At 41.3% G+C, this 10676-nt stretch overlaps 1 protein-coding gene across 2 annotated transcripts in view; it reads left to right on the top strand.

Moving 5' to 3' along the window:
• Nucleotides 1–237: 237 nt before the first annotated feature.
• Nucleotides 238–10676, top strand: part of CMC2 (C-X9-C motif containing 2) — a 32798-nt gene continuing 22359 nt past the window's right edge. Inside the window, exons 1-2 of one of the 2 annotated variants that reach the window (XM_005592628.4) lie at nucleotides 272–432; nucleotides 9977–10092. In XM_005592628.4, coding sequence (XP_005592685.1) covers nucleotides 10012–10092 — 81 coding nt within the window. In that variant the 5' untranslated portion in view covers nucleotides 272–432; nucleotides 9977–10011. Of the gene's footprint in view, nucleotides 433–9976; nucleotides 10093–10676 lie in introns of both variants that reach the window. The other variant, XM_045381928.2, reaches the window with a different exon arrangement.

The raw sequence follows: 10676 nt of genomic DNA, 5'->3' as shown, positions 1-10676 counted from the left end.
AGCGCAAGCGACAGTCTTGGGCACAGGGGATTGCACGGGGGAGCGACTGAAGCGAAGGTCGCCGAGCCCCCGCGCCACTGTTCTTACAAGTGTACAGCCTTGCACCACTAGTGGATTTACACATAGGCTCCGTTAGCGTCTGGCTTGTGTGCTCGGCTTGTGACTTAGACGCTGTCGTGCCTCAGTGGACTCACTGTGCCTCCCCCCACGACGGACGGAAATGGGCCCGTCCAGGCCAGGCGGTGCATGCGCCTCGGGGCCCGCGGGCAGCGGGGGCGGGGAACCCGGACCGCCGTGGAGCGGTGGAGGGCGTCACTAGCCTTCGGTGTTTGGCAGGCGGTTCAGCTCTCGGGTCCCCTGCAGCCGGCCTTCGGGTCGGGCGTCTCCGTCGGTGACTGCCGCTTCAGTTCTCCCGGTGTGGCTGCGAGTCCGGTGAGTCTTGGGAGTCCGGGACGTTCCAAGCGCTGTCCGTTGTCCGTCCTCAGGTCCCCTGACAGCGCGTCCCGCCGAGCCCCTTCCTGCCGCCGGTCGGCCCCAGGAGATGGGGACCCGGAAGACCCGACTGCCGCAGGCCGATAGCCGGGCTGCTGCACTGGGGAGGCTGCGAGTGAGATGGCTGGGCGCTAGCTGGAACACGCTGGTGGCTGGGAGCGGCCTTGGGCGTCGCTCGGGGTTGGAATCCGCCCGCCACTCACTGGCTGGTGACCTTGGGCGCGCTCCTTTCCTCCCAGAGACGGGGCTTCCTCGCCTGTAAAATGGGCCTTGAGGAATGGAGCCCTCAACACAGGGTTTGACACGATGAGCGCCCAATAAAGTGTTGTTGTTTATCTAGCAATTGAGAATTTGCAGGTAGAAAACGGGCGCCGTTCAAGCACGTGTCAGCTGCAGTGCCCTGTGCCGGTCGGTGCACTTTACTCTTTTTTCCCCTTTAGTACCTTTTTTTTTTTTTCCCCCAGGAAAGTAATACGCTCACCTTTCTTTTCTTGGGTTTAAAGATCAGGCGTTTTATGTAGAGTCTTAAATAGTTTTGGAAGTCTTCATTGAAAACCTTAAAGGCATGGAAGTTTTCGATGGCAAAGGAATTGTGTTGTGATGCCATTCGTATCTCCTCTCCTGTATATGCATGCCTTTTGCACTTGTTTAGTTGATTTAAAATGAGTTTCTTTTTCATCCTTTTCCTGCTGCGTTGAGGCCCGAACTAGTTGTCAATTTCCGACATTTAGCGAACATGGATTGGGCATTTACCACGTGCATTTGCAAGAATACTCCCTCACGAGCCTGTGCGTTCCTTGAGTTGTATAAACGAGTATTTTTCTCTGAAATTCACGTGATTTTGGCAGAGTGCTCGGCACCTTGTAAGCCCTGGTAATGTTTATTCAGGGAAAGCTGCGAGGTCGCATTCACTGAGAAACTCTTTGGTGGAAGTCAGAGTAGTTAAGCCTTTCTCCCCAGGCAGTCCCCGGGGTCCGTCTCAGAAGCAGCCTGGCATGGGGTCTACAGTACTAGCGCCAGTCACGTTCTTGGTGGTATCGGTTCAGAATTGGTCCTGTGAGAAGTCGATGTGATAAGTGGAAGTGGGCAGGGGAGGCAGTCCCTGACTGTCTGCTACCTCTGCTGCAGTGTGGCTCATAGTTTGAAAAGTTGAAAAATAATTATTTAACTGATACCAGGGCCGAAATGTAGGCTTTAAAAATGTTTAATGTTATTTATTTTTATATATTTTTATTTTTTTAATTTTATTTTGAGATGGCGTCTTGCTCTGTGGCCCAGGCTGGAGTGCAGTGGCGCGATCTCGGCTCACTGCAACCCCCACCTCCCGGGTTCAAGTGATTCTCGTGCCTTAGCCTCCCGAGTAGCTAGGGTTACAGGCCACGCCCGGCTAATTTTTGTACTTTTAGTGGAGACGGTCCTGACCTCAAGTGATCTGCCCACCTCGGCCTCCCAAAGTGCTGGGATTACAGGCGTGAGCCACCGCGCCCAGCCTAAAAAAATGTATTTTAGAAAGCGGAGTGTTTACAGTTTTTTTCTGGAGAACAGATTCTTCAGACCCTGAACAACAGACTTTTCTGGCCTTGTTTTTTGCATGTTTTGCAATAACATTAGAAATTACAACTGTAGTGTAAATTTCCTAGGCAGCCGCACAGTAGGAAAATCTTTCTGAAGAAAAGCCAACTGGCATTAAAATACAGGGTTCTTCCTTGTGATTATAGATTTGCTGAAGTGAGTTACTAGAATGCTTACCCGTTTTCTTTATACTAGAGTTAATACAGCGCTCTAGTTCTAAAATTGTGCCACCTGGTGGTTGAACTCTGTCTTAGACTGCTCTTGGGGAAAATATGTACCTCAGAGTTGGTAGACTAAGGTTGAAGGAGTGAAATAAAGCTATAATTTTTTATATCTTCACTAAGAGTACCCTACCGCTTCTACCCTCTCAGCTTACTCCCCAGGAAAAGTTAAAATTGCCCTGATGGGCCCCTTAGCTAGCTATCAAACTACATTTGACAGCTGAAAATTTTAAGGGATTTCAGTGGACTCTTTGGTATTGTGTGCATACACGCAGTGGATGGGGCTGGATTGAGGAGGGAGGTGGTGAAATCGTGACACATTTACCCTTTTGATGTTTTCTCAAATGCCAGTGTAAAGATGAGACTAACAAACTCTTTGGTGGAAGTCAGAGTAGTTAAGCCTTTCTCCCCAGGCAGCCCCTGGGGTCACACCCTGGAGCAGCCTGGCATGGGGTCTGCACTGGAATTAAATATTATTACTCTATTCAAATAATAACAGTTTGAATGGAATTTATCCCTCTCTCTCTGTTTCACTGGAAACATCCAAGAACGAGGTCTTATGTTCCTTTCACTCTCGTTTCCATCATGCTGATGTTCGTAATTATTATTTTTTGAGATGGAGTCTCACTCTGTCGCCCAGGCTGGAGTGAAGGTGGTGCCATCTCGGCTCACTGCAACCTCTGCCTTCAGGGCTCAAGCGATTCCCCTGCCTCAGCCTCTCAAGTAGCTGGGATTACAGGACCCCACCACCACACCCAGCAAATTTTTGTATTTTTAGTGGAGACTGGGTTTCACCATGTTGGCCAGGCTGGTCTCGAACTCCTGACCTCAAGTGATTTGGCCTCCCAAAGTTCTGAGATTACAGGCGTGAGCCACTGCTTCCAGCTTCACATAAGTTATTTTAAACCCATGCCATCACTGAGATATAGGTCAAGAGCAAATTCCATTTTATGGAAGAGAGACTCGGGTCTCAGATTAGTAACCAAAATGACATAACTTGTGAGTAGCTGACTAATGACAAATAGAATACTCTTCTCTTTTTGTGTGTGTCTTGACAGACTCACTATTTCCACCCTTACAAAATAATATTATGTTGACTGCTGTGGAACTTGGGCCTAGAATGACTACCTGTTGAACTTGTAGTCAGTTAGAAGCTCTTTGGGAATAGTTTTTTCCATTTGAATTTATTTCATTCACAAACTGCTGTGAAGGCATGTCTTTCCTATTTTGAACATGGATTAAAAAATCTGTCATGGTTAGAGATTATGTTGGGTTGTATGTAACTTTTTAGCTAACTGCTGTGTGACCTGGGGCTTAGTTTCTCTATGAAAATGTGGGCAGTGCATATTTTGACCTGTAAAAAGACAATTTCTCATGGTTCATCTGAATTTAAAAGGCTACCTGTTTCATAGGGTTGTTGCATTACAAGACTTGTGCTTAGCACGTGGCAAGTGTTCAACAAATTATTTTCTAAACTAATAATGATACCTTCTTATGAGTTTGAAGAAATTTTAAGAATAAGAGTATGGAATACATATTTAGCTTTTCTTTAGTTTGTAAAATGTATTTTGAGTTAAATTGTGTTACTAGAATAGTCTTTTAAAGGTGAGTACTGGAAGACATCAGCACTTAATTCCATGTGTTCGGAGAGAACATTGCCATTGTTTTACAGTTGTACCTCATGTATTACACCCCAGAATACAGCAGTACATCTGTGTATGCACCAACATTTAGGTAAAGCCAAGTAACACAAAGTGGATGGAAGGGAGCATAGGTGACGGGTATATAGAAGGCAGGGGGAGGAAGAGCCTATCCAGCTAAAAATATATGGTAGAAGAAAGAAAGGAGTGATGGGGAAAGCAAGGAATCTGTTGGATAAGGGATAAGGTGAGTGTTCAGAGCTTTAGGTTAAGTAGTACTTTCTTACCAAGAGTAGGAAAAGGAAATGAAATTAAATCATTTTATTCTTTGACATAGTCATCTAAGCTAAGAAAGCAGAAGAGCCTCGTAAATATATACAATTATTATTTGTCAATTAAAAGTAAAACTAAATAATGAGAATTAGAAGGGAAGACGTTTTACTGGTACACCACCGAGATCTACAATAGCATACATATTTGAGGTAAACTTGTTATAGAGGGAGGAAAATATATACCATTTTATGTACTTAGGCTTATATACATCTTTGCATCTATTAATATTAGTCAGTGTCTTCTCAGGTATTTGTCAATTAAAGAAGTCATTTTGGTACATCATAAGCTTGTTTCTGAATTGTAAAGGCACATATTTGAGTGCCGGTTGATAGAAAAGTGCAAAAATATTTTGTCAAATACATTTAGAAAATGTTAGAGACATTTTCTAGTGATTAAACCAATGCTTGTTTTCTGTTGTTGTTGTTTTTGAGATGGAGTCTTGCTCTGTTGCCCAGGCTGGAGTTCAGTGGTGCCATCTTGGCTCACTGCAACCTTGCCTCCCAGGTTCAAGCGATTCTCCTGCCTCAGCCTCCCAAGTAGCTGGGATTACAGGCGCCCACCACCATGCCAGGCTAATTTTTTAAATTTTTAGTAGAGATGGGGTTTCGGCATGTTGGCCCGGTTGGTCTTGAAGTCCTGACTTCAGGTGATCCATCTGCCTCAGCCTCCCAAAGTGCTGAGATTACAGGTGTGAGCCACCGCACCTGGCCTATACCAGTGTGTTTTCTTTAGGAAAAAATAAAGCAGAAACCAGGTAACTAACACTTCACATAAATGTAGGTGCATAATATTGGTATGATATTAGACGGCTTAAATTGTTGAACTGTATGAAACTTAATTTTTCTAAGGCAAAAAATAGATGTCATTGGAAGGATCTTGGGGTCAGTGGCAGGCAAACAATTTGAACTTCGCTGCATTTTTTTCGTTGCAAATAAATACTTAGCTGGGTGCAATGGCTTTATTTGTGGTCTTCAACTGTGTGTGTGTGTTTAGTAGTTACTGAATAGAACAGGGACCTACTGCATTTTTATAAGTTGCAATTGAAATAGTAGCTATGCTGTAATCCTTTGGAATTATTTGTTCTGCCAATTTTTTGTTTTTGTTGAGTGGGAGGTGGATGGACAGTTTTGAATTTCTCACAATTTTTTTTTTTTTTAACAGCTTGAGGTGTTAATTTACCTACCATAAAATTTGTATGGTGAAATACACATAACATAAAATTTACCATCTTAACCATTTAAATGCACAGTTCAATGGTATCAAATACATTAATAATGTTGTGCAACCATCACCACTGTCCATCTCCATAATATTTTTTATCTTGTAAAACTTTCTGCCCATTAAACAGTAACTCCCCATTCTTCTCCTCCTGCCCTTCCACCTCCCTCTGGTAACCACCATTCCACTTTCTGTCTCTTTGATTTTGACTACTTTAGGTGCCTCATATAAGTGGAATGTTAAAACACTTGCCTTTTAAAAAATGTATAGTTTCAAACTTTTATTTCAGATTTTGGGGGTAAGTAATGTGCACGTTTCTTACATGGGTGCATTGGGTGATGCTGAGGTTTGGGGTACAGTTGATTCCGTCATGCAGGTAAGTGAGCATAGTACCTAACAGTTTTTCAGCCCTTACCCTCCTTCCACCCTCTATTAGTCGCCAGTGTCTTTTGTTGCCATCTTTATGTTTGTGAGTATCTGGTGTTTAGCTCCCACTTATAAGTGAGAATATGCCATATTTGGCTTTCCGTTGCTGCATTAATTCACTTATGATAATGGCCTCCAACTGCATCCACGTTGCTGCAAAGGACATGATTTCATTCTTTTTTGTGGCTGTTTAGTATTCCACGGTGTATATGTATCACATTTTCTTTATCCAGTCCACTGCTGATAGACACTTAGGTTGGTTCCATGTCTTTGCTATTGTGAATAGAACTATAAAGAACATATGAGTGCATGTTTCTCTTTTTGTAGAATGGTTATTTTCTTTTGGCTATATACCCAGTAATGGGATTGCTGGATCAAGTGGTAGCTGTTTTAAATTATTTTGAGAAATCTCCAGACTGCTTTCCACAGTGGGTGAACTAAATGACATTCCCACAACAGCGTATAAGCATTCTCTTTTCTCACAGCCTCCCCCAGCATCTGTGTTTTTTTTGACTTTTAGTAATAGCCATTCTGACTGATGTGAGGTGGTATTTCATTATGGTTTTGATTTGCATTTCTCTGATGATTAGTGATGTTGAGCATTTTTTCATGTTTTTTGGCCACTTGTATATCTTTTTGAGAAGAGGCTGTTCATGTCTTTTGCCCACTTTTTTTTTTTGTATTTGTTTTGTTTTTTGAGATGGAGTCTCACTCTGTTGCCTAGGCTGGAGTGCAGTGGTACCATCTTGGCTCACTGCAACCTCTGCCTCCCAGGTTCAAACCATTCTCCTGCCTCAGCCTCCCAAGTAACTGGGACTACAGGTGCCTGCCACCATGCCCCGCTAATTTTTGTATCTTTAGTAGAGATGGGGTTTCACCATATTGGCCAGGCTGGTCTCGAACTCCTGACCTTGTGATCTGCCTGCCTCGGCCTCCCAAAGTGCTGAGATTACAGATGTGAGCCACCGCGCCCAGCCTTTTGCCCTCTTTTTAATGGGATTATTTATTTTTTGCTTGTTGAATTAATTTCCTTATAGATTCTGGATATTAGACCTTTGTTGGATGCATAGTTTGTGAATATTTTCTCCCATTCTGTAGGTTGTTTATTCTATTCATAGTTTCTTTTGCTGTTTTGAGATCTTTAATTAAGTTTCAGTTTTTCTTGTAACTGCTTTTGAGTACTTAGTCTTAGTTCTTTCCTAAGGCAAATGTCCAGAATGGTGTTTCCTGGGTTTTCTTCTAGGATTCTTGTAGTTTGAGGCATTCTATGTAAATCTTTAATCTATCTAGAGTTAATTTTTATATACGATGAAAGGTAGGGGTGCACTTTTACTCTTCTGCATATAGCTAGCCAACTATCTCAGCACCATTTATTGAATGAGAAGTCCTTTTGCCATTGCTTCTTTTTGTTGACTTTGTCAAAGATCAGAAGGTGTATGGCTTTATTTCTGGGCTGTTCTGTTCCATGTGTGTGTTTTTGTAGGAGAAGCATGCTGATTTGGTTATTGTAGCCTTATAGTCTGAAGTAGGGTAATGTGATACCTTTGGTTTTTGTTCTTTTTGCCTAGGATTCTTTTGGCTATTTGAGCCCCTTTTTGGTTCCATATGAATTTTAGGATAGATTTTTCTGATTCTGTGAAAAAATGCCATTGGTAGTTTGATAGGAATAGTGTTGAATCTGTAGATTGCTTTGGGCAATATGGCCATTTTAATGATACTGATTCCCCCATTCCATGAGCACGGAATGTTTTTCCATTTGTTTGTGTCATCTGTGATTTCTTTCGGCAGTGTTTTGTAGTTCTTCCTGTAGAAATCTTTAACCTCCTTGGTTAGATGTATTCCTAGGTATTTTATTTTTTTGGTGGCAATTGAAAATGGGATTGCTTTCTTGATTTGGCTCTCAGGTTGAAAGTTATTAGTGTATAGACATGCTACTGATTTTTCTGTGTTGATCTTGTATCCTGAAACTACTCAAGTCATTTGGCAGAGTCTTTAGGGTTTTCTGGGTATAGAATCATATCATCAGTGAAGAGAGACAGTTAATGACTTCTTTTCTTATTTGGATGCCTTTTTTTTCTCTTGGCTGATTGCCTTGGCTAGGACTTCAGTGCTGTGTTGAATAGGAGTGGTGAGAGTGGGCATCCTGTTCCCTTGTTCCGGTCCTCAAGGGAAATGCTTCCATCTTTTGCCTGTTCCATATGATTTTGGCTGTGAGTTTGTCATAGATGGCTTTTACTATTTTGAGTTTACTCTTCAGTGCCTAGTTTGTTGAGGGTTTTTATCATGAAGGGATGTTGGATTTTATCAAAGGCTTTTCTCTGTTGAGATAATTGCGTGATTTTTGTGTTTAATTCTGTTTGTGTGGTGAATCACATTTATTTTGCATATGTTGAACCCTATATATATGTTTTTTGACTGGCTTATTTCACTCAGAATGTCCTCACGGTTCATCCATGTTGTAGCATATGTCAGAATTTCCTTCCGTTTTAAGGCTGAATAGTATTCCATTGTATGTGTATACCACATTGTGCTGATCCCTTGTCTGTTGGGCTCTTGGGTTGCTTCCATGTTTTAATTATTATGAGTAATATGCTGTGAACATGGGTGTTCAAATATCTCTTCAAAATCCTGCATTTAATTATTTTGAGCATATAGCCAGAAGTGGAATTGTTGGATCATATGGTAACTTCATTTTTAATTTTTTGAGGAACTGCTATACTGGTTTCCACAGTGACTATCCCGGTTTACATGCCCGCCAACAGTGCACAAGAATTTCAGTTTCTCCACAGCAGTTTCTCCACATCTTCTTTTTTTTTTTTTTTGAGACGGAGTCTTGCTCTGTCGCCCAGGCTGGAGTGCAGTGGCCGGATCTCAGCTCATTGCAAGCTCCGCCTCCCGGGTTCACGCCATTCTCCTGCCTCAGCCTCCCGAGTAGCTGGGACTACAGGCGCCCGCCACCTCGCCCGGCTAGTTTTTTCTATTTTTTTTTTAGTAGAGACGGGGTTTCACCGGGTTAGCCAGGATGGTCTCAATCTCCTGACCTCGTGATCTGCCCGTCTCGGCCTCCCAAAGTGCTGGGATTACAGGCTTGAGCCACCGCGCCCGGCCTTCTCCACATCTTCTTTAGCATTTGTTACTTTTTGGGTTTTTTCAGCATTAGCCATCCTAATGGATGTGAGTTGGTTCCTGTTTTCTATTTGGAGCTTTTAAAAAATGAAAGCAACTTGTAGGTTCTTTCTTTTGGTAATCATTTCTGAGTTAGAAAGAATAGATTAAGCCCAGGTGGGGCACGGTAGCTCATGCCTATCCCAACACTTTGGGAGGCTGAGGATCACTTGAGGACAGGAGTTTGGAACCAGCCTGGGCAACATAGCAAGACCTCTGACTACCAAAAAAAAAAAAAAAAAGAACAGCTGCCCATAATGTTTTTCCTTTGACCTTGGCTGCTAATTTTCCACTTTGTGAATGAACCAGTTAAGCTTAAGTTCAGAGATTTCAGCTTCATGTTTTCAGTGTAATAATTAGTTTTATGGCTATATCTGTTAAATTTGAAATTTTTTTTTTACAACTTCTGGTGTCATTTCATTGTTTAGGTTTTTTTTCAGCCAGCTATTAAGGAAAAAGCAATCTATTTTCACACTAATATGAGACTAATGACCCCTTAACCCTCAGAATAATATACATTTTAAAATAATAAGCCAATTCTCTTAACAAATCTGAACAAAATGAATTGTTAATTTCGGGAATGTGGCAAAAATATTTGAAGTCATGCTTATTAATATAAGCAAGCTATTTCTGCTTTAGCACTTATTTCTGGGATTGCGTCTCTTGAGGTTTCCTGCTTTTCTCCTGAACCTGCAGGTTCTCTAAACACTACTGATAACTTGCTGAATATGTTAAATCATTGAATTTAGAAAGCTTTGGCTGAAGTTTAATAATTTGCCTGAGGTCACACATTTGGTTAATGGTTAACATACTTTTCTGATAAAGGTCACTGAAGGTTCTTACTGAAGATACTTTTAGGTGGCATAACAAATGTATTTATGCATATTCAAGACACTCTTGTATCCACAGGTTGCACTGCTGTGATCCATCATCATCTCCTAAAGATGCATCCTGACTTATCTCCACACTTGCATACTGAAGAATGCAACGTCTTGATTAACTTGCTTAAGGAATGTCACAAAAATGTAAGAGTTCAGAAAAACGACTGTACAGCCAAAATGAAACTTAGGTATAACACACTGATGTAAAATGTTATCTCTGTTAACAGAAGGAAATGATAATGTCTTAGTAAGGAGTCTGAGTTTAGTCAAGATAAGCAGTTGATATGTGTGAATTTTTTTTTTTTTTTTTTTTTTTACACAAACTACCTCCTTTTATGATTAGTAAAAATCAAACATGGTAGTTTGTTAGGTAACGTCTGAACTGGTATGTAACAGTTGGAATCCATGTTCTTACAATAAAATGCTTTCTCTTTCCTAATTATAGGGCACTAGAACAATTATATTCAGTGCTGACTCTTCTGATTATAATGGAATTGTTCTAAGAGTATCTCCTCTTTGATGGCTACCATTCTGTTTAATGGTAATAGAAATGTGTTACATAATTAGACATTAACTAGATTTATGATTGGCTTAATCTGATGTGTTTAGTTGTTAGTGGAGTGGAAGTAAAATTACATGGTTAAAACCAAAATAGAAAAGGAGCCCATCCATATTTGGAATGCATTAAATCAAGCTGATATTTTTATAGCTGTTGAATATTTAGCTTT

Source organism: Macaca fascicularis, chromosome 20 (genome assembly GCF_037993035.2).
Source record: "Macaca fascicularis isolate 582-1 chromosome 20, T2T-MFA8v1.1".
Classification (NCBI taxonomy): domain Eukaryota; kingdom Metazoa; phylum Chordata; class Mammalia; order Primates; family Cercopithecidae; genus Macaca; species Macaca fascicularis.
The sequence above is the reverse complement of the archived record's forward strand: the minus strand, read 5'-3'. Positions and strand labels throughout refer to the sequence as shown.